The sequence below is a fragment of the Coregonus lavaretus genome, assembly GCF_964263955.1.
Source record: "Coregonus lavaretus genome assembly, chromosome: 31".
Classification (NCBI taxonomy): domain Eukaryota; kingdom Metazoa; phylum Chordata; class Actinopteri; order Salmoniformes; family Salmonidae; genus Coregonus; species Coregonus lavaretus.
This window is the reverse complement of record NC_140018.1, coordinates 5,874,640-5,898,806: the sequence shown is the minus strand read 5'-3', so window position 1 is coordinate 5,898,806 and position 24,167 is coordinate 5,874,640. Positions and strand designations below refer to the sequence as shown.

The 24,167-nt window shown below is 47.6% G+C and overlaps 1 protein-coding gene across 3 annotated transcripts in view; it reads left to right on the top strand.

Moving 5' to 3' along the window:
- Positions 1-24,167, top strand: part of LOC311106509 (gephyrin) — a gene marked incomplete at both ends in the record, with an annotated part of 163,595 nt that overhangs the window by 127,634 nt on the left and 11,794 nt on the right. For all 3 annotated transcript variants that reach the window (XM_084148861.1, XM_084148859.1, XM_084148860.1), the window contains 2 exons: positions 16,290-16,332; positions 17,841-17,978. In XM_084148861.1, coding sequence (XP_084004987.1) covers positions 16,290-16,332; positions 17,841-17,978 — 181 coding nt within the window. The remainder of the gene's footprint in view (positions 1-16,289; positions 16,333-17,840; positions 17,979-24,167) is intronic.

Here is a 24,167-nt window from a genome sequence, read left to right as displayed (position 1 = left end):
TTCTATGGGGTTGAGATCTGGAGACTGGCTAGGCCACTCCAGAACCTTGAAATGCTTCTTACGAAGCCACTCCTTCGTTGCCCGGGCGGTGTGTTTGGGATCATTGTCATGCTGAAAGACCCAGCCACGTTTCATCTTCAATGCCCTTGCTGATGGAAGGAGGTTTTCACTCAAAATCTCACGATACATGGCCCCATTCATTCTTTCCTTTACACGGATCAGTCGTCCTGGTCCCTTTGCAAAAAAACAGCCCCAAAGCATGATGTTTCCACCCCCATGCTTCACAGTAGGTATGGTGTTCTTTGGATGCAACTCAGCATTCTTTGTCCTCCAAACACGACGAGTTGAGTTTTTACCAAAAAGTTCTATTTTGGTTTCATCTGACCATATGACATTCTCCCAATCCTCTTCTGGATCATCCAAATGCACTCTAGCAAACTTCAGACGGGCCTGGTCATGTACTGGCTTAAGCAGGGGGACACGTCTGACACTGCAGGATTTGAGTCCCTGGCGGCGTAGTGTGTTACTGATGGTAGGCTTTGTTACTTTGGTCCCAGCTCTCTGCAGGTCATTCACTAGGTCCCCCCGTGTGGTTCTGGGATTTTTGCTCACCGTTCTTGTGATCATTTTGACCCCATGGGGTGAGATCTTGCGTGGAGCCCCAGATCGAGGGAGATTATCAGTGGTCTTGTATGTCTTCCATTTCCTAATAGTTGCTCCCACAGTTGATTTCTTCAAACCAAGCTGCTTACCTAATGCAGATTCAGTCTTCCCAGCCTGGTGCAGATCTACAATTTTGTTTCTGGTGTCCTTTGACAGCTCTTTGGTCTTGGCCATAGTGGAGTTTGGAGTGTGACTGTTTGAGGTTGTGGACAGGTGTCTTTTATACTGATAACAAGTTCAAACAGGTGCCATTAATACAGGTAACGAGTGGAGGACAGAGGAGCCTCTTAAAGAAGAAGTTACAGGTCTGTGAGAGCCAAAAATCTTGCTTGTTTGTAGGTGACCAAATACTTATTTTCCACCATAGTTTGCAAATAAATTCATTAAAAATCCTACAATGTGATTTTCTGGAATTTTTTTCCTCATTTTGTCTTTCATAGTTGACGTGTACCTATGATGAAAATTACAGGCCTCTCTCGTCTTTTTAAGTGGGAGAACTTGCACAATTGGTGGCTGACTAAATACATTTTTCCCCACTGTAGATAGATGGACAGGGAAGAGGGCCAGGGTCCACAGCCCACAGAGGGCTCACCATCTCAGGCAGACTGCTCTCTGAGGCTCCGCTGTGTTCTCATGCAGTACTGGAGCTCATCTATAGGAAAGATAGAGACTGTAGGAAAGAGATGGAAAATATACATTAGGAGAGGCAGGAAGGAAACATATGATATATTAACAAAGGGGAGATGAAACACACAATATGAAATGTAGTCTTTCTAGGCAATTTCAAATATAATTTTATTTGTCACATGCGCCGAATACAACAGGTGTAGACCTTACAGTGAAATGCTTACTTACAAGCCCTTAACCAACAATGCAGTTTTAAGAAAAATATGTGTTAAGTAAAAAAGATGACTAAAAAAATTAAAATAACAAATAATTAAAGAGCAGCAGTAAAATAACAGTAGGGAGGCTATATACAGGGTGTACCAGTACAGAGTCAATGTGCTTGAGTGTTCAGGAGTCTTATGGCTTGGGGGTAGAAGCTGTTAAGAAGCCTTTTGGACCTAGACTTGGCGCTCCGGTACCGCTTGCCATGTGGTAGCAGAATGAACAGTCTATGACTAGGGTGGCTGTAGTCTTTGACAATTTTTAGGGCCTTCCTCTGACACCGCCTGGTATATAGGTCCTGGATGGCAGGAAGCTTGGCCCCAGTGATGTACTGGGCCATACGCACTACCCTCTGTTGTGCCTTGCGGTCGGAGGCCGAGCAGTTGCCATACCAGGCAGTGATGCAACCAGTCAGGATGCTCTCGATGGTACAGCTGTAGAACTTTTTGAGGATCTGAGGACAATTTGGCTTGTTCTGTTCATACCAACACCTATCTCTCATCATGCATTTTAACAGAGTGTGTCCCTCCATAGCAAAGCCATACAGTATAGTACTGTACAGTAGGGTTGGAGATAGAATAGTGTTCAGTACAGTAGCGTTGGAGATAGTGTTTAGTACAGTAGGGTTGGAGATAGTGTTTAGTACAGTAGGAGATAGAATAGTGTTCAGTACAGTAGGAGATAGAATAGTGTTCAGTACAGTAGGAGATAGAATAGTGTTCGGTAAAGTAGGGTTGGAGATAGAATAGTGTTCAGTACAGTAGGGTTGGAGATAGAATAGTGTTCGGTAAAGTAGGGTTGGAGATAGAATAGTGTTCAGTACAGTAGGGTTGGAGATATGATAGTGTTCGGTAAAGTAGGGTTGGAGATAGAATAGTGTTTAGTACAGTAGGGTTGGAGATATGATAGTGTTTAGCACAGTAGGGTTGGAGATAGGATAGTGTACCGTACATCCCTCCCCACCGTTCATTCTCTCTCATTCATTACCCATCTAGTCGTGGTGTGTGTGTGTCTGTGTTGGGAGCTGGGGAGGGAAGTATTTATTTTAGCATTGTTGTTGTCTATGTATGTATTTTTGTTCATGTCAATGAGAAGATGTGCACATGAATGTCCTTATACCAGAGAATAGCTGTGTGTGTGTGGGTGTGGGTGTGGGTGGGTGGGTGGGTGGGTGCGACAGTAGTTTACAGTCAGTATTGCCAGAGGAAGTCCTGAAGGTTAGCCCTGGAGAAGTCTAGAGTAGTAGTGTAGAGCAGAGAGCAACCCAGGGGCATCTCTCCCTCCCCTCTCTCTCACCCTCTCTCTCCCTCTCTCCCCCTCTCTCTCTCCCTCCCCTTTCTCTCTCCCTCTCTCCCCCTCTCTCCCCCTCTCTCTCCCTCTCTCCCCCTCTCTCTCTCCCTCCCCTTTCTCTCTCCCTCTCTCTCCCTCTCTCCCCCTCTCTCTCTCCCTCCCCTTTCTCTCTCTCTCTCACCCTCTCTCTCCCTCTCTCCCCCTCTCTCTCTCCCTCCCCTTTCTCTCTCCCTCTCTCCCACTCTCTCCCCCTCTCTCTCTCCCTCCCCTTTCTCTCACCCTCTCTCTCCCTCTCTCCCCCTCTCTCTCTCCCTCCCCTTTCTCTCTCCCTCTCTCCCCCTCTCTCTTTCCCTCCCCTTTCTCTCTCCCCTCTCCCCCCTCTCTCTCTCCCTCTCCCTTTCCCCTCTCTCTCCTCTCTCTCTCCCCTCTCTCTCCCCTCTCTCCCCCCCTCTCTCCTCTCTCTCTCCTTCCCCTCTCTCTCCTTCCCCTCTCTCGTCCTCCCCTCTCTCCCCCTTAGGCGCTGCTCTGGGGATTGAGTATTGTCTTTGGAGCGCTACAGAGTCATTTTGTCCCATCCTTCCCCACTCTGTCACTATCACTCCACTCGTTTTGCCTTTTCGTCCATCCCTCTCTCCTGTGGGACAGGTTGGTGGTAGAGAGGGTTAGAACTCCTCCTCCTCACTCCTCCTCCCCTCCCCTCCCCTCTCCTCAACTCTGCTCTCCTCTCCTCAACTCTTCTCTCCTCTCCTCTCCACACCTCTGCTCTCCTACTCTTCTCCCCTCCTCTCATTCCCTCCCCCCTCTCATCCCCCTCCTCTCTCCTTCTCTCCTCCCCTCCCTGCCACATGTCACAGCCCTCTCCTCTTCCTCTGCCCCTAAATCTTCCTCTTTGCATAATGTGTCTTACAGCGCCTTTGTTTTTCTGCTGAGCTCAGCACAGAAACAGTCCCCTGGTCCCCACGAGCCGCTTCTAAACCTCGTCTGTTATTGGTCCATTGATTTACCCCCAGGCGGCGGTTAGCTTAGCAGCCGTCGCCGTCCACTCCGAGACCTTTCTCCCTGACCCAGCCTCCGCACTCGCCACTTGCTACACCCCCCACCCCTCCCCACCCCACCCCTCTCCACATCCCGCCACCCATCCCCACCCCTCCGTCGTCAGGCCGTTTTAGGCTGTTTCCGCGGCGACTATCAGGTTGCCGTGTAAAGCGATTAGGGTTGTTGGCAGGGGGGTGTGTGTTCTTGGTACTCTGTAATAGGTTGCTGTATTGTCAGGGTCTAGCCCAATGCAAGGAAATTGCTGCAGGGCCTGAGAACTCTGCTACACACACACACACACACACACACACAGAGACGAAGTTACTCAGCATATTCACAGATGATGTATAAACATTCAATGTGATTCAGTTTACTCACGTTTTCAACAAAGTAACAAATACACCTACACACACCTACACACACTTACACATTAGTGCATTCGGAAAGTATTTAGACCCCTTGACTTTTTCCACATTTTGTTACGTTACAGCCTTATTCTAAAATTGATTAAATTGTTTTTTTCCCTCATCAATCTACACACAATACCCGATAATAACAGATTTTTAGATTTTTTTGCAAATGTATTAAAAATAAAAAACGGAAATATCACATTTACATAAGTATTCAGACCCTTTACTCAGTACTTTGTTGAAGCACCTTTGGCAGCGATTACAGCCTTGAGTCTTCTTAGGTATGACCCTACAAGCTTGGCACACCTGTATTTGGGGAGTTTCTCCCATTCTTCTCTGCAGATCCTGTCAGGTTGGATGGGGAGCGTCGCTGCACAGTTATTTTCAGGTGTCTCTGGAGATGTTCGATCGGGTTCATGTCCGGGCTCTGGCTAGGCCACTCAAGGACATTCAGAGACTTGTCCGAAGCCACTCCTGTGTTGTCTTGGCTGTGTGCTTAGGGTCGTTGTCCTGTTGGAAGGTGAGCCTTCGCCCCAGTCTGAGGTCCTGAACGCTCTGGAGCAGGTTTTCATCAAGGATCTCTCTGTACTTTGCTCCGTTCATCTTTCCCTCGATCCTGAATAGTCTCCCAGTCTCTGCCGCTGAAAAACATCCCCACAGCATGATGCTGGCATGACCCTGGACAACACCCTGTCGTTCTCCGCTAACATCAAAGCGGTCACCCGATCCTGCAGGTTCGTGCTCTACAACATTCGCAGAGTACGACCCTACCTTACACAGAAAGCGGCACAGGTCCTAATCCAGGCACTTGTCATCTCCCGTCTGGATTACTGCAACTCACTGTTGGCTGGGCTCCCTGCCTGTGCCATTAAACCCCTACAACTCATCCAGAATGCTGCAGCCCGTCTGGTGTTCAACCTTCCCAAGTTCTCTCATGTCACCCCGCTCCTCCACACACTCCACTGGCTTCCAGTTGAGGCTCGCATCTACTACAAGACCATGGTGCTTGCCTACGGAGCTGTGAGGGGAACGGCACCTCCTTACCTTCAGGCTCTGATCCTACACCCAAACGAGGGCACTACGTTCATCCACCTCTGGCCTGCTAGCCCCCCTACCTCTACGGAAGCACAGTTCCCGCTCAGCCCAGTCAAAGCTATTCGCTGCTCTGGCACCCCAATGGTGGAACAAGCTCTCCCACGACGCCAGGACAGCGGAGTCACTGACCACCTTCCAGAGACACTTGAAACCCTACCTCTTTAAGGAATACGTGGAATAGAATAAAAGTAATCCTACTACTCCCCCCCCCCTCCCCCCTCCCCGGTGGTTCCAAACTTCTTCCATTTAAGAATGATGGAGGTCACTGTGTTCTTGGGGACCTTCAATGCTGCAGACATTTACCACAGGTGGACTCCAATCAAGTTGTAGAAACATCTCAAGGATGATCAATGGAAACAGGATGCACCTGAGCTCAATTTCGAGTCTCATAGCAAAGGGTCTGAATACTTATGTAAATAAGGTATTTCCTTTATTTTTATTATTTTTGCTAACATTTCTAAGAACCTGTTTTTGCTTTGTCATTATAGGGTATTGTGTGTAGATTGGGGGAAACATTTATTTAATCAATTTAGGGTAAGGCTGTAACGTAACAAAATGTGGAAAAAGCGAAGGTGTCTGAATACTTTCCGAATGCACTGTACACACACTTACACACGCATACACTCCTGGCACAAGTATCGCTACAGTGCAGCGTGCCTCAAATATACTTTTAGTAATTCCTTCTTTTGAATTACAGGGAATAGACTAATATTCAGCAGTTTTTCTACACTCTGCAGTCTGTGTGTGTGTATGCACATGTACAGTATGTGTGTCTTGAAGTACTGTGAGTGTTGTAGTATCTGTCTTTTAAGTACTGTGAGTGTTGTAGTGTGTGTCTTTAAGTACTGTGAGTGTTGTAGTGTGTGTCTTTAAGTACTGTGAGTGTTGTAGTGTGTCTTTAAGTACTGTGAGTGTTGTAGTGTGTGTCTTTAAGTACTGTGAGTGTTGTAGTGTGTGTCTTTAAGTACTGTGAGTGTTGTAGTGTGTGTCTTTAAGTACTGTGAGTGTTGTAGTGTGTGTCTTTAAGTACTGTGAGTGTTGTAGTGTGTGTCTTTAAGTACTGTGAGTGTTGTAGTGTGTGTCTTTAAGTACTGTGAGTGTTGTAGTGTGTGTCTTTAAGTACTGTGAGTGTTGTAATGTGTGTCTTTAAGTACTGTGAGTGTTGTAGTGTGTGTCTTTAAGTACTGTGCGTGTTGTAGTGTGTGTCTTTAAGTACTGTGAGTGTTGTAGTGTGTGTCTTTAAGTACTGTGAGTGTTGTAGTGTGTGTCTTTAAGTACTGTGAGTGTTGTAGTGTGTGTCTTTAAGTACTGTGAGTGTTGTAGTGTGTGTCTTTAAGTACTGTGAGTGTTGTAGTGTGTGTGCGCAAACTCTTTGAATTATATGAAACCTGTACTAGAAAGTCTGTATACGTGTGTGTTATATTTTGCATCACTCACATCATTGATACTCTTCTCAGTTTTCCAAGGAAAGAGATGAATTTGAAAGGAGGGATAGAGGGAGGGAGGGAGGGAGAAAAGGTGTGTGGAGTATTTGATAGTATCCCTTACTCCACCCACCTTCTTCTGCTCAGTCTCTCACTCTCTCAACCTCTCACTCTCTCTCACACAGTCTCTCCAACCCTCACTCTCTCACTGTCTCACCCTCTTACCCGCATGGGGCTCACTCTCTTACCCACTCACTCTCTCACCCGCTCACTCTCACACCCGCTCACTCTCTCATCCTCTCACTCGCTCACCCTATCACCCTCTCTCGCTCTCTCTCTCTCTCTCTCTCTCTCCATGGCTTTCTAGTGGTATATCTCTTTAGGAAGTTACTTCAGCTTGTCTCAGTGAAGTCTCACCCTCTGTCCATTCTTGGTGCCACCAATGTAGCAGCATCCTCCACCGTTCTCATACAGTTACACCAAAATATTACATGAACATTAAGGAGCAGTTAGCCTAATCACTGACCTAATCCCCCTTCCAGTTAGTAGAGTTACGTTAGCATTACGGACAGAGGTATTGACAAGTCTAAAGAATAGGAACAGATTTGCTGTTTATGAATTACTTTTGATATTATTAGAGAAACACCCAATGTGTTTTTTTGTTGTTACATCTTCTTAGGTACTGTATATGGTCATGTTTGTGTAGTTTGTGTAAAAGTCCACGTTAAACATCAAATGGTAAGTTCTAATCAAATCCTGTCAGAGAAACGCACAGCTGTTATCTCATCACCAAGCTGTGTTGTTGATTGGTAGTCTTCTGCTTTCTATTTCTTCTGGAAGTTGATCTCACTATGTCTTGTTGTAGCCTTAGTACCTCCCCTTCTCCCATCCCCTCCTCTCTCTTTCATCCCCCCTCTCTACTCTCTCTCTCTCTCTCTCTCTCTCTTTCTCTCTCTCTCTCTCTCTCTCTCTCTCTCTCTCTCTCTCTCTCTCTATCCCCCCCCTCTCTCTCTCTCTCTCTCTCTCTCTCGCTCTCTCTCTCTATCTATCCCCCTCTCTACTCTCTCTCTCTCTCTCTCTCTCTCTCTCTCTCTATCTATCCCCCTCTCTACTCGCTCTCTCTCTCTCGCTCTATCTATCCCCCTCTCTACTCTCTCTCTCTCTCTCTCTCTCTCTCTCTCTCTCTCTCTATATATATATATATATATATATATATATATATATATATATATATATATATATCCCCCTCTCTACTCTCTCTCTATCTATCCCCCTCTCTACTCTCTCTCTCTCTCGCTCTATCTATCCCCCTTTCTCTCTCTCCCTCCTCTCGCTCTCTCTCTCCCTCCTCTCTCTCTCTCTCTCGCTCTATCTATCCCCTTCTCTCTCTCTCCCTCCTCTCTCTCTCTCTCTCTCTCTCTATCTCTCCTCTTTCGCTGTCTCTCTCTCTCTCGCTCTATCTATTCTCCTCTCTCTCTTTCCCTCCTCTCTTTCCCTCCTCTCTCTCTCTCTCTCTCTCTCTCTCTCTCTCTCTCTCTCTCTCTCTCTCTCTCTCGCTCCCCCTACCCTATCCCTGCTCCCTTCTGCTAGCTGTTGATTGTTGTTCCTCGTGTCTCTCTCTCGTTGTCTCTGTTGTTGTGTTGTGGTACAGTACTGATGCATCCTGGGATTTGATGTTCACTGATGCCTGTGATGATGCTTTATCTCCTAATAGCTCCAGTGTAGGTTGGAGGGGCTTAAAGATGATCGCAGGAGCCATAGGACCTTCAGCTCTCGAGTAACTATCCCCCCCACTGAGGAGCTGCTCCACTCCGTTTCTGGCTTTCTCTCTGTTTCTCTGTCTCTCTCTCTATCTCTCACTTACTCTCGCTCTAACATGCTCTGCTTTTAGTAGCTGTGTCTAGTGTTGCTGGATGTCTGTAGATGTCATCAATCTGCTCCAGTAGTGTTGCTGGATGTCTGTAGATGTCATCAATCTGCTCCAGTAGTGTTGCTGGATGTCTGTAGATGTCATCAATCTGCTCCAGTAGTGTTGCTGGATGTCTGTAGATGTCATCAATCTGCTTCAGTAGCGTTGCTGGATGTCTGTAGATATCATCAATCTGCTTCAGTAGTGTTGCTGGAGTGTCTGTAGATGTCATCAATATGCTCCAGTAGTGTTGCTGGATGTCTGTAGATGTCATCAATATGCTCCAGTAGTGTTGCACACAGTTTTTCTCTTAGTTCACTAGTTTAGCTGCAGTCTTGTCTGGTCTTTTCACTTTTCTCTGGGCTGGGGGGACCATGCTATGCCTCCCTCCATCCCTCCTTCCTTTCCTACATACCCCTCTCCCTCTCTCCCCACCTCTAGCTGTGTGGTACCCAGCGGTGTTGTAGTAGTTCTAGTGCGTGTATGGGGGGGTGGGGGAGGGTACATCCAAAGGGGCTTCTGTCATTGTTTTAGGGGGGTGGGGCTCCATGCGTATCCATGCATCACTCTCTCCCTATTGGCCAGGGCAGTCTGGGGTCAGGGGTCATCACCAGGGCAATGGGAGGAGGCAGGGAGGGTCACTCAGGCCCCACTGGGCATATGTTGCAGAGCCACATACAGTGGAGCAGGTAATACAGACAGACAGGTAGACAGACAGGTAGGTAGACAGACAGACAGACAGGAATAGAGACCGAAAGGAATAGAGACAGACAGACTGACAGACAGAATATCTGAACTAAAACTGATCGTAACCCCCACCCCCACCCCCACCCCCACCCCCTCCCTCCCCAACACACACATACACACACACACATATTCACAGAGAGTGTATGAGGGTTTTGCGTACTATACTGCCTCACTCTAACCACTCCCTCTATCTTTCTCCTCTTCTCTAGTCCCACCTAGCATTAGACCAGCTTTAGTAAAGCGTTAGTTAAGCGTTAGTTTAGCGTTCCTATAGAACCAGATGTTTTCCGAGAAACGCAGCCCTCCTGCACCACACTGCCAGTACTGCACATTTACTGTTGTAGCTATTATTGCTGTTAATATATCTGTTTTTTTCAATGTTTAATCAATATGGATGTTGTTGCCTTTGTCCACTATATCTATCTGTTAATTTAACTCATCTATTTTATCTTATTTAAATTAATCCAGCTATATCTGTGAATTTACTCATCTATTTTAGCTCAGTTAAATTAATCTAGCTATATCTGTTCATTTAATTAATATCTTAGCTCAGTTAAATTAATCCAGCTATATCTGTTAATGTAATTAATATCTTAGCTCAGTTAAATTAATCCAGCTACACTACCGGTCAAAAGTTTTAGAACACCTACTCATTCAAGGGTCTTTATTTTTTACTATTTTCTACATTGTAGAACAATAGTGAAGACATCAAAACTATGAAATAACACACATAGCATCATGTAGTAACCAAAGAAGTGTTAAACAAATCAAAATATATGTTATATTTGAGATTCTTCAGCTAGCCACCCTTTGCCTTGATGACAGCTTTGCACACTCTTGGCATTCTCTCAACCAGCTTCATGAGGTAGTCACCTGGAATGCATTTCAATTAACAGGTGTGCCTTCTTAAAAGTTATTTTGTGGAATTTCTTTCCTTAATGCGTTTGAGGCATTCAGTTGTGTTGTGACAAGGTATGGGAGGTATACAGAAGATAGCCCTATTTGGTAAAAGACCATGTCCATATTATGGCAAGAACAGCTCAAATAAGCAAAGAGAAACGACAGTCCATCATTACTTTAAGACATGAAGGTCCCTCCCCTTGGATTCCCCTCCGGACCTGCTCACCTTGCCACAACCCCCCTCGCTCCAGCCTCAGCCTCCGTACCTGGTTTCCAGCAGTTTCCCCTGACCTGCACTCCATCTTCCCCCTGTGTTTCAATAAATACCTTGGTTACTTCATCCCAGTTTCCTCGTCGGAGTTTGGGTTCTGCTGTTCCACTCTGCGTAAACTGTACGATCTGGCCAAAGAGATGAACCCAGCAGATTCTGCTACTCTCCACCAAACCCTCGTCGGCCAAGGCGCCCTGCTCGAGCAACATGCCCTGCTCGAGCAACATGACCAAGCCCTGAAGACCCTTCTGGAGCACATCAAGGAGTTTTCACAGAGCCTGTCTGACCTACAGGGCCGACCCTTCGCCCAGAGCTCACAACCAGTTCCAAGTCCTCCTTCCCCGCTCCGGGAGCCATTTGTTCCGACTCCCGAGCATTACGATGGCAACCTCGGAGCTTGCAGAGCCTTTTTTGTACAATGTTCACTAGTATTTGAGCAACAGCCCTACTCTTATGCTAGCGAACGGGCCAAGATTTCCTTTCTGATTGGCTGCCTCCGTGGAGCAGTGCTTTCCTGGGCCACGGTGGTGTGGGAGAGGCAGTCCCCCATCTGCTTCTCCTACTCCAGATTCACGGAGGAGATGAAGAAAGTATTCAACCACCCAGTCTTTGGGAAGGATGCCACTAAACGACTCCTGTCACTCGGTCAAGGCCCCCATAGTGTTGCTGAGATGGCATGTGAGCTCCGCACCCTCGCCGCTGAGAGCGGCTGGAATGAGGAGGCCCTTCAGAGAGCATTTCGGAACGCGCTAACTGAGACCCTCAAGGACGAGCTGGTGTCCAGGGATGAGCCTGGACTTGATGAACTCATCTCTCTCGCTATCCGCATCGACAACCGTCTCCGTGAGCGTTAAAGGGAGAGGGTAGGTAGGGCTGCATGTCCCATAACATCGACTTCAGTGCCTTGTCCTCCTTCTCCGACTGCATACCATCCCCAGGCTCGTCTTGATCCTGAACCCATGCAGCTCGGCCGGGCCGTCTCTCTCCAGAGGAGAAGCAACGACGAATCGGCGCTAGGAGCTGCCTATACTGTGGCCAGGTTGGTCACTTTGTCTCCACTTGTTCCCTGCATCCAGCAAAAGAGGGGGCTCGGCAGTAGTGGGGGATATACTGTTGAGCCAAATCGCCTGCCCATCTTCCCCCAGAACCCTGCTTGAAGGCAACCGTGAGTGGCAGAGCCAGGCTTTTCCTCTGTCTGCTCTCATCGATTCGGGCGCCAACGAGAGCTACCTGGACCGAGGTGTCGTTACCCAGTTGGAGCTGGACACTGTCCCACTAGATTCACCCCTCAATGCCAACGCTCTCAATGGACAGCTTCTCACCCGTGTCTGTGAGAGAACCATCCCTGTCATCCTGCTTCTCTCTGGAAATCGCCAGGAAAATATCAGTTTCCACATAATCGACTGTCCTTACTCTTCCCTGGTTCTTGGCCATCCATTTTTAAAGCTACACAACCCACAGATTGACTGGACCGCCGGAAAGGTAACCACTTGGAGTTCATTTTGTCACTCTAATTGTTTACATTCTGCCCTTCCCCCTGCCTTGTCTGTGTCCCAGTTCATTCCAGAACCTCCGGACCTGTCATCAGTTCTCCCGAGTATCACGATCTAGCTCTTCAGCAAGCACCAAGCCCTGTCGCTGCCGCCTCATCGGCCGTACAACTGCGACATTGACCTCCAGCCTGGAGCTCCTCTCCCCAGTAGCTGGTTGTTTAACCTCTCTCGTCCCGAGCAGGAGGCTATGGAGAGGTACATCCAGGATTCTCTGGCGGCAGGACTTATCAAGCCATCTTCCTCCCCAGTGGGTGCTGGGTTTTTCTTTGTGAAGAAGAAGGATGGGTCACTGAGGCCATGCATAGACTTCCGTGGTCTGAATAATATCACTGTTAAGAACAAGTACCCCTTGCCACTCATCAGCTCTGCTTTTGTCCCCTCCATGGACTCGACCTCCGGAATGCCTACCACCTTGTTCGCACAAGAGAGGGGGACGAGTGGAAGACTGCGTTCAACACACCACTTGGTCACTTTGAGTATTTGGTCATGCCTTTTGGTCTTACTAAAGCCCCTGCTGTTTTCCAGAACCTGGTCAATGACGTGCTGAGGGATGTGATTGGACGCTTCGTTTTTGTGTATTTAGATGACGTCCTGATTTTTTCCAAGGACCCTGAGGTTCACCAGCAACACGTTCGCCAACTTCTTCAATGGCTGTTGGAGAATGAGCTTTTTGTTAAAGCTGAAAAATGTGAGTTCCATGCTGCCACAGTGTCTTTCCTGGGTTATATCATTGAACAGGGACAGTTACATATGGACACCGCCAAGGTCATGGCAGTCACAGAGTGGCCTGCACCCTCCAACCTGAAGCAGCTACAGCGTTTCCTGGGGTTTGCAAATTTCTTACAGATGTTTCATCCACAACTACAGCCATCTGGCAGCACCTCTCACCACTCTCACCTCCACCTCCACTCCGTTCCACTGGACTCCTGAGGCAGAGGTAGCATTCCTGGAACTCAAGCGTCGCTTCACCTCCGCTCCGGTCCTTACTCAGCCAGACGCAGAACTCCAGTTCATCGTGGAGGTGAACGCCTCTGACACCGGAGTAGGTGCTGTCTCAACGTTCCCCCTCTGATCAGAAGGTATACCCATGTGCATTCTTTTCCCGTAAACTCTCACCTGCAGAGAGGAATTTTGACATCGGAAACCGGGAACTCCTGGCAGTTAAGCTGGCTCTGGAGGAATGGCGTCACTGGCTGTAGGGCTCTGTAACCCCCTTCATCGTGTGGACTGACCATAAAAACATGTCCTACATCCAGAACACCAAACGTCTGAACTTTCGGCAAGCCAGGTGGGCCTTGTTCTTTGGTAGATTCAATTTCACACTCACTTATCGCCCCGGTTTGAAGAATACCAAGCCTGATGCCCTCTCCCACCAGGTCACCGACAACACGGGTAACAAGCCATAAGCCATTGTGCCATCCACCTGCATCGTTGCCGCCGTCACCTGGGAGATTGAGTCCCGTATCCGCCAGGCTCAGCAGAACCAGCCTGATCCGGGTAACGGTCCTAGTAATGCTCTATTTGTCCCAGATTGTGTTCGCTCTGATGTTCTTCAGCGGGGCCATTCTACTCACCTCACCTGTCACCCTGGTATGAACCGGAACCTTGCCTTCCTGCATCAGCGCTTTTGGTGGCCCACCATGGAGAGAGATGTCCGGGAGTTTGTCTCAGCCTGTTCGGTTTGTGCCCGGAACAAAACCTCCACTAAACCCACTTCCGGTCTGCTCCGCCCTCTTCCCATACCCAGTCGCCCCTGGTCACACATAGCTCTGGACTTCGTCACTGGCCTTCCCCCATTTAACGGTAAGTCCGTCATCCTCACCATTATTGATAGGTTTTCCAAAATGGCTCACTTCATTCCCCTCTCCAAGCTCCCGTCCTCCAGGGAGACTGCGGACCTATTAGTATCCCATGTATTTCGTCTGCATGGCATCCCTACTGACATCATTTCCGACAGAGGACCCCAGTTTACCTCCCAGATATGGAGATCCTTCTGTCCAGCTCTTAGGATCAATGTCAGTCTTTCTGGATATCACCCTCAGACCAACGGCCAGACCAAACGGGCCAACCAAGAGATGGAGTCTGCCCTACGCTCTGTGACTTCTGCTAACCCTTCCTCATGGAGTGCTCAGCTACCCTGGGTTGAATATGCCCACATCACCCTCACCATGCCTCGTCAGGTATGTCATCCTTCGAGTGTGCTCTGGGTTACCAACCCCCTTGTTCCCCGCCCAAGAGGTTGAGGTTGCGGTTCCCTCTGTCCAGGACCATCTGTGCCGTTGTCACCGTACGTGAAGGAAGGGCTGCCCTTCTTCGTGCCTCAGACAGGACCCAGTCCCAAGACAACCGTCGCCGGGCCTCAGCTCCAGTCTACACCCCGGGTCAAAAGATATGGCTCTCATCGAAGGACCTGCCATTGAAGGTGGCATCGAATAAACTTTCCCCCCGATTCATTGGTCCCTTTGAAATTGACCATGTCATTAACCCCTCTGCGGTGCGTCTGAAACTCCCAGCCTCTCTCAGGATCCATCCTACCTTCCACTTATCCCTGATTAAACCTGTCTGGTCCCCTGTCTCCTCCTGCAGCAGCTCCTCCACCCCCTCGGCTCATCGATGACCATCCTGCCTATACCATCCGGCGGCTTCTGGATGTGCGCCGTCAGGGTCGTGGCTGGCAGTACCTGATGGACTGGGAGGGATACGGGCCTGAGGATCGCTGCTGGGTGCCCCGCCGTCACATTCTGGACCCCTCCCTCTTACGGGATTTCTATACCTCACACCCAGATAAGCCTGGTCGGGCGCCAGGTGGCGCCCGTAGAGGGGGGGGGGTACTGTCACATCTGCTCCTGCAACGCCCTCTACTGCTCATCCTGTGTCTCCTTGACCTGCTGTCACTCCCTCAGTACTCTCTCCCGCTCCCTCTCTCGCTCTCTGTGTGTGTGTGATTGTGTGGGCGGAGACAGGTGTGCTGGAGTCAGAGCAGATCCCCACCAGCTGCAACCTGTTCCATAATCAAGACCTCTACAAATACTCAGTCCTGCCACTTCCACACTGCCAGATCGTAATCTCTGCTCAGTCAGTCTACGGTTCTAGCCGTTTGTTACTATTCAGATCCTGTTATCCTGTTGTGCCTGTTTTCTTTGCCTGATGCTGTTTTCCTCTCCGCTACAGTTCTGCCCGCTTTGACTCTGGTCCCTGTCTCCAGTCCCATGCCTCGTCATCCTGCTACTCGGTCCTGGATTCCCCACTCTACTACTCCCTTGGATTCCCCTCCGGACTTGCTCACCCCCCTCGCTCCAGCCTCAGCCAATAAATACCTTGGTTACTTCATCCCAGTCTCCTCGTCTGAGTCTGCTCTTGGGTTCCCCTGTTACACTCCGCAAAACAATTTGACCAAGAAGGAGAGTGATGGAGTGCTGCATCAGATGACCTGGCCTCCAAAATCCCTCGACCTCAACCAAATTGAGATGGTTTGGGATGAGTCGGACCGCAGAGTGAAGGAAAAGCAGCCAACAAGTGCTCAGCATATGTGGGAACTCCTTCAAGACTGTTGGAAAAGCATTCCAGGTGATGTGGTTGAGAGAATGCCAAGAGTGTGCAAAGCTGTCACCAAGGCAAAGGGTGGCTATTTGAAGAATCTCAAATATAAAATATATGTTGATTTGTTTAACACTTTTTTGGTTACTACATGATACCATATGTGTTATTTCATAGTTATGATGTCTTCACTATTATTCTACAATGTAGAAAATAGTAAAAATAAAGAAAAACTCTTGAATGAGTAGGTGTTCTAAAACTTTTGACCGTAGTGTATATCTGTGAATTTAATCTATTTTAGCTCAGTTAAATTAATCCAGCCGCTGTCACTGTAACATGCAAGACTAGTGTCACAAAACTCTTTCTCTGTCGCTTTTTGACTGTTGTGAAAACATCTCAACTTTCTCAACTTTCAAACATGTCGAAAGATCAACCTGCTCTTTGTTTTATCTCATACTATTTCTCTCTCTCTCTCTCTCTCTCTCTCTCTCTCTCTCTCTCTGTCTGTGCCTCTCTCTCTCTCACCCTCTCTCTTCTCTCTCTCTCGCTCCCTCTCTCTTTTTCCAGGTGCAGTCACGATGCAGCAGCAAAGAAAATATCCTAAGATCAAGTAAATACTCTACCACACGTCCTTAAGAGGCGACTTAGAGCGTCCCTTGTAGAAAGACAATCCTGTGTGTCTGTGCATGCATGCGTGTGTGAGTGTATGTATGTGTGTGTGTGCATACAGTGGGGAGAACAAGTATTTGATACACTGCCGATTTGCAGGTTTTCTTACTTACAAAGCATGTAGAGGTCTGTAATTTTTATCATAGGTACACTTCAGCTGTGAGAGACGGAATCTAAAACAAAAATCCAGAAAATCACATTGTATGATTTTTAAGTAATTAATTTGCATTTTATTGCATGACATAAGTATTTGATCACCTACCAACCAGTAAGAATTCCGGCTCTCACAGACCTGTTAGTTTTTCTTTAAGAAGCCCTCCTGTTCTCCACTCATTACCTGTATTAACTGCACCTGTTTGAACTCGTTACCTGTATAAAAGACACCTGTCCACACACTCAATCAAACAGACTCCAACCTCTCCACAATGGCCAAGACCAGAGTGCCTTGTAAGGACATCAGGATTAAAATTGTAGACCTGCACAAGGCTGGGATGGGCTACAGGACAATAGGCAAGCAGCTTGGTGAGAAGGCAACAACTGTTGGCGCAATTATTAGAAAATGGAAGAAGTTCAAGATGACGGTCAATCACCCTCGGTCTGGGGTACTTATGTCATGCAATAAAATGCAAATTAATTACTTAAAAATCATACAATGTGATTTTCTGGATTTTTGTTTTAGATTCCGTCTCTCACAGTTGAAGTGTACCTATGATAAAAATTACAGACCTCTACATGCTTTGTAAGTAGGAAAACCTGCAAAATCGGCAGTGTATCAAATACTTGTTCTCCCCACTGTATGTGATGTTGTGCCAAGAACTGAGTAAGGCTCATGTTTAGGAATGTGAAAATATGCTATGGAAGCATACGTTTAAAGGAGAGGAATTGGGTCAAGAAGCTTCTTTCTCTTCTCTGTGCTGCGAGGCAGAGGCAGAGAGAAAGCAGGAGAGAGAGATTAAACATTAGTTACACCTTGCTTTGTTCTTCCACATGATCGCTGTCAAGAGCTGAAATCATGCGGCTGTGTGTGTGTGTGTGTGTGTGTGTGTGTGTGTGTGTGTGTGTGTGTGTGTGTGTGTGTGTGTGTGTGTGTGTGTGTGTGTGTGTGTGTGTGTGTGTGTGTGTGTGTGTGTGTGTGTGTGTGTGCCTGCCTACTTACATGAGTGTGTGTCTCATGTTTTGGTATATATGTGACTCTCTGTGTAAGACCCTGTCGCTGTCCCCCCTTTCTCTCTGTCTCTCTGTCTCTCTCTCTCTCTCTCTCTCTCTTTCTCTCTCTCTGTTCTCTCTGTTTCTCTCGCTCATTCTTTCTCTCTCTCTCGTTCTCTCTCTCTGTTTCGCTCTCGTTCTCTCTCTCTCTCTCCTTCTCTCTCTCTCTCTCCTTCTCTCTCTCTCCTTCTCTCTCTCCTTCTCTCTCTCTCTGTCCTGTCTCTCTCTGTTCTGTCCCATCAGGTCACAGCGCGGTGGACATCACCAAGGTGGCCCGGAGACACCGCATGTCCCCGTTCCCCCTTACCTCCATGGACAAGGCCTTCATCACTGTGCTGGAGATGACCGCTGTCCTGGGGACTGAGATCATCAACTACAGAGGTGAGGAGGGGCATACTCACACACAAACACACACACACACACACACACATCAGCGATACACTCTAAGAAAAAAAGGTGCTATCTAGAACCTTAAATGGTTCTTTGGCTGTCCCCATAGGAGAACCCTTTGAAGAAACCTTTTTGGTTCCAAATAGAACCCTTTTGGTTCCAGGGAGAACCCTTTTGGTTCCAGGTAGAACCCTTTTGGTTTCCATGTAAAACCCTTTCCACAGAGGATTCTGCATGGAACCCAAAAGAGATCTACCTGGAACCAAAAAGGGATCTCCACTGGGGACAGCCGAAGAAACATTTTGGAACCCTTTTTTCTACGAGTGTAGAGGTGAACACACACACATACTGTAGACACACACTGTACACACTGTACACACTGTACACACACACACACGCACACACACTGTACACACACACACTGTACACACACACACACACACATACACTGTACACACACACACACACACACTGTACACACACACACACGCACTGTACACACACACACACACACACACTGTACACACACACACACACTGTACACACACACACTGTACACACACACACACACACATACACTGTACACACACACACACACACACTGTACACACACACACACGCACTGTACACACACACACACTGTACACACTGTACACACACACACACTGTACACACTGTACACACACATCCTGTACACACACAACTACAGAGGTGAGGTCAACTATATACAGTAACACACATACGTCACACATGCATATACTATAGTCTGTATTGTACTGGTCAGACTGCGGCAGATTACTGTTTATATCACCTTACTGAACACATCAACTATAGATATACTATAGTCTGTATTGTACTGGTCAGACTGCAGCAGATTGCTGTTTATATCAAATCAAATTGTATTTGTCACATGCGCCGAATACAACAGGTGTAGACCTTACCGTGAAATGCTTACTTACAAGTCCTTAACCAACAATGCAGTTCAAGAAATGGAGTTAAGAAAATATTTGCTAAATAAACTAAAGTAAAACATAAAATAAAAAGTAACTTGACTTGTTCCACATTTTGTTACGTTACAGCCTTATTCTAAAATCTCTTAAATATTTTTTTTCACTCATCAATCTACACACAATACCCCATTATGACAAAGCGAAAACAGCTTTTTATAAATGTTTGCAAATTGTATTCAGAGCCTTTAGTATGAGACTCAACATTGAGCTCAGGTGCATCCTGTTCCATTGATGATCCTTGAGATGTTTCTGCAACTTGATTGGAGTCTACCTGTGGTGAATTCAATTGATTGGACATAATTTGGAAAGGCACACACCTGTCTATATGAGTTCCCACAGTTGACAGTGCATGTCAGAGCAAAAACCAAGCCATGAGGTCGAAGGAATTGTCAATAGAGACAGGATTGTGTCGAGGCACAGATCTGGGGAAGGGTACCAAAAATTGTCTGCAGCATTGAAGGTCCCCAAGAACATAGTGGCCTCCATCATTCTTACATGGAATAAGTTTGGAACCACCAAGACTCTTCCTAGAATTGGCTGCCCGGCCAAACTGAGCAATCGGGGGAGAAGGGCCTTGGTCAGGGAGGTGACCAAGAACCCGATGGTCACTCTGACAGAGCTCAAGAGTTCCTCTTTGGAGATGGGAGAACCTTCTAGAAGGACAACCATCTCTGCAGCACTCCACAAATCAGGCCTTTATGGTAGAGTGGACAGACGGACGCCATTTCTCAGTAAAAGGCAAATGACAGCCCGCTTGGAGTTTGCCAAAAGGCACCTTAAGACTCTCAGACCATGAGAAACAAGATTCTCTGGTCTGATGAAACCAAGATTGAACTCTTTGGCCTGAATACAGTGAAGCATGGTGGTGGCAGCATCATGCTGTGGGATGTTTTTCAGTGGCAGGGACTGGGAGACTAGTCAGGATCGAGGCAAAGATGAACGGAGAAAAGTACAGGGAGATCCTTGATGAAAACCTGCTCCTGACTGCTCAGGACCTCAGACTGGGGTGAAGGTTCACCTTCCAACAGGACAATGACCCTAATGCACACAGCCAAGACAACGCAGAAGTGGCTTCAGGACAAGTCTCTGAATGTCCTTGAGTGGCCCAGCCAGAGCCCGGACTTGAACCCGATCTAACATCTATGGAGAGACCTGAAAACAGCTGTGCAGCGACGCTCCCCATCCAACCTGACAGAGCTTGAGAGGATTTGCAGTGAAGAATGGGGAAAACTCCCCAAATACAGGTGTGCCAAGCTTGTAGAGTCATACCCAAGAAGACTCGAGGCTGTAATCGCTGCCAAATGTGCTTCAAGAAAGTACTGAGTAAAGGGTTTGAATACTTATGTTAATGTGATATTTCATTTTTTTGAAAAGCTGTTTTTGATTTGTCATTATGGTGTATTGTGTGTAGAATGATGAGGGAAGTGACTATGCATAGATAATAAACAGCAAGTAGCAGCAGTGTAAAAACAAAGGGGGGGGGGGGGGGGGGGGGGGGGTTCAATGTAAATTGTCCTGGTGGCCATTTGATTAATTGTTCAGCAGTCTTATGGCTTGGGGGTAGAAGCTGTTAAGGAGCCTTTTGGACCTAGACTTGGCGCTCCGGTACCGCATGCCGTGCGGTAGCAGAGAGAACAGTGACTAGGGTGACTGGAGTCTTTATTTTGGGCCTTCCTCTGACACTGCCTGGTATATACAGCACCAGTCAAAAGTTTGGACACACCTACTCATTCAAGGGTTTTCTTTATTTTTACTATTTTCTACATTGTAGAATAATAGTGAAGACATCAAAACTATGAGATAACACATATGGAATCATGTAGTAACCAAAAAAGTGTTAAACAAATCATAATATATTTTATATTTGAGATTCTTCAAAGTAGCCACCCTTTGCCTTGATGACAGCTTTGCACACTCTTGGGCTTCTCTCAACCAGCTTCACCTGGAATGCTTTTCCAACAGCCTTGAAGGAGTTCCCACATATGATGAGCACTTGTTAGCTTCTTTTCCTTCACTCTGAGGTCCAACTCACCCCAAAGCATCTCAATTGGTTGAGGTCGGGTGATTGTGGAGGCCAGGTCATCTGAGGCAGCACTCCATCACTCTCCTTCTTGGTCAAATAGCCATTACACAGCCTGGAGGTGTGTTTTGGGTCATTGTCCTGTTAAAAAACAAATGATAGTCCCATTAAGTGCAAACCAGATGGGATGGCATGGCATATCGCTGCAGAATGCTGAGGTAGCCATTTTGGTTAAGTGTGCCTTGAATTCTAAATAAATCACATACAGTGTCACCAGCAAAGCACCCCCACACCATCACACCTTATCCTCCATGCTTCACGGTGGGAACCACACATGCAGTGATCATCCGTTCACCTACTCTGCGTCTCACAAAGACACGGCGGTTTGAACCCAAAATCTCAAATTTGGACTCATCATACCAAAGGACAGATTTCCACCGGTCTAATGTTCATTGCTCATGTTTCTTGGCCCAAGCAAGTCTCTTCTTCATATTGGTTTCCTTTAGTAGTTGTTTCTTTGCAGCCATTCGACCATGAAGGCCTGATCCACACAGTCTCCTCTGAACAGTTGATGTTGAGATGTCTCCGTTACTTAAACTCTGTGGAGCATTTATTTGGGCTGCAATCTGAGGCTGGTAACTCTAATGAACTTATCCTCTGCAGCAGAGGTAACTCTGGGTCTTCCATTCCTGTGGTGGTCCTCATGGAAGCCAGTTTCATCGTAGCGCTCGATGTTTTTTGCGACTGCACTTGAAGAAACGTTCAAAGTTCTTGAAATGCTCTGCATTGAATGACCTTCATGTCATAAAGTAATGATGGACTGTCGTTCCTCTTTGCTTATTTGAGCTGTTCTTGCCGTAATATGGACTTGGTCTTTTACCAAATAGGGCTATCTTCTGTATACCAACCCTACCTTGTCACAACACAACTGATTGGCTCAAACGCATTAAGAAGGAAAGAAATTCCACAAATTAACTTTTAAGAAGGCACACCTGTTAATTGAAATGCATTCCAGGTGAATACCTCATGAAGCTGGTTGAGAGCATGCCAAGAGTGTGCAAAGCTGTCATCAAGGCAAAGGGCGGCTACTTTGAAGAATATAAAATATATTTTGATTAGTTTAACACTTTTACATCATTTAGCAGACGCTCTTATCCAGAGCGATTTACAGTTAGTGAGTGCATACATTTTCATACTGGCCCCCAGTGGGAATCGAACCCACAACCCTGGCGTTGCAAACGCCATGCTCTACCAACTGAGCTACACGGGGGGGGCCATGATTCCATATGTGTTATTTCATAGTTTTGATGTCTTCACTATTATTCTACAATGTAGAAAATAGTAAAAATAAAGAAAAACCCTTGAATGAGTAGGTGTCCAAACTTTTGACTGGTAATGTAGGTCCTGGATGGCAGGAAGCTTGGCCCCAGTGATATATTGGGCCGTACGCACTACCCTCTGTAGCGCCTTATGGTCGGATACCAGGCGGTGAAGCAACCGGTCAGGATGCTCTCGATGGTGCAGTTGTATAACTTTTTGAGGATCTGGGGACCCATGCCAAATCTTTTCAGTCTCCTGAGGGGGAAAAGGTGTTATCGTGCCCTCTTCACGACTGTCTTGGTGTGTTTGGACCATGATAGTTTGTTGGTGATGTGGACACCAAGGAACTTAAAACTCTTGACCCGCTCTACTACAGCCCTGTCGATGTTAATGGGGGCCTGTTCGGCCGTCCTTTTCCTGTACTCCACGATAATCTCCTTTGTCTTGCTCACATTGAGGGAGAGGTTGTTGTCCTGGCACCACACTGCCAGTTCTCTGACATCCTCCCTATAGGCTATGTTATCGGTGATCAGGCCTACCACTGTTGTGTTGTCAGCAAACTTAATGATGGTGTTGGAGTCGTGCTTGGCCACGCAGTCGTGGGTGAACAGAGAATACAGAAGGGGACTAAGCACGCACCCCTGAGGGGCCCCGGTGTTGAGGATCAGCGTTGCAGATGTGTTGTTGCCTACCCTAACTACCTGGTGGTGGCCAGTCAGGAAGTCTAGGATCCAGTTGCAGAAGGAGGTATTCAGGCCCAGGGTCCTTAGCTTAGTGATGAGCTTTGTGAGCACTATGGTGTTGAACGCTGAGCTGTAGTCAATGAACAGCATTCTCACATAGGTGTTCCTTACTGAACACATCAACTATAGATGTGTGAGAGACAAAGAGAGGAAGTGTGTATGTGTTTCAATAGGATATCAGTAGCACCTGGTCAGGCTCAACCACCACACTGACAATATGAACTACACATGACAGGGTTTAAACTGTCACTGTGCCAGAGTCACTCACCTCACTGACTCTGGCTCTGTCTGCAGGCTTGGATGTCTTACACACGCCCTGAATATCGAGTTAGAGTGCACCCACACACACACACATGTTCACGCGCGCACACACACACATACATTCAGAGGAGTTCAAAGAAGCACCCACACACACACACACACACACACACACACACACACACACACACACACACACACACACACACACACACACACACACACACACACACACACACACACACACACTGGTGCTGGAGCATGACTGTCCCCCTAGCTCTTCCTTGGCACTAGCCTCAGGGCCATAGTCAGAGGATCTTAAGGCCATAGTCTCCCCCCTGGCTGTGTCACATCATTCTAGTGGTGGATACACAGTTTGGACAGGGCCAGGGGGCAGGGCTTGGACAGGGCCAGGGGGCAGGGCTTGGACAGGCCAGGGGGCAGGGCTTGGACAGGCCAGGGGGCAGGGCTTGGACAGGCCAGGGGGCAGGGCTTGGACAGGCCAGGGGGCAGGGCTTGGACAGGCCAGGGGGCAGGGCTTGGACAGGGCCAGGGGGCAGGGCTTGGACAGGCCAGGGGGCAGGGCTTGGACAGGCCAGGGGGCAGGGCTTGGACAGGGCCAGGGGGCAGGGCTTGGACAGGCCAGGGGGCAGGGCTTGGACAGGCCAGGGGGCAGGGCTTGATTGAGCTCTGTCTCAGTCATAAATATTAGAACAGCCATGGTGGTGTCTCTGTCTCTGTCTCTGTCTGTCTGTCTGTCTCTCTCTCTCTCTCTCTCTCTCTCTCTCTCTCCTCTATTTTCCCCCTCTATTTTTCCCCTGTATAGCGA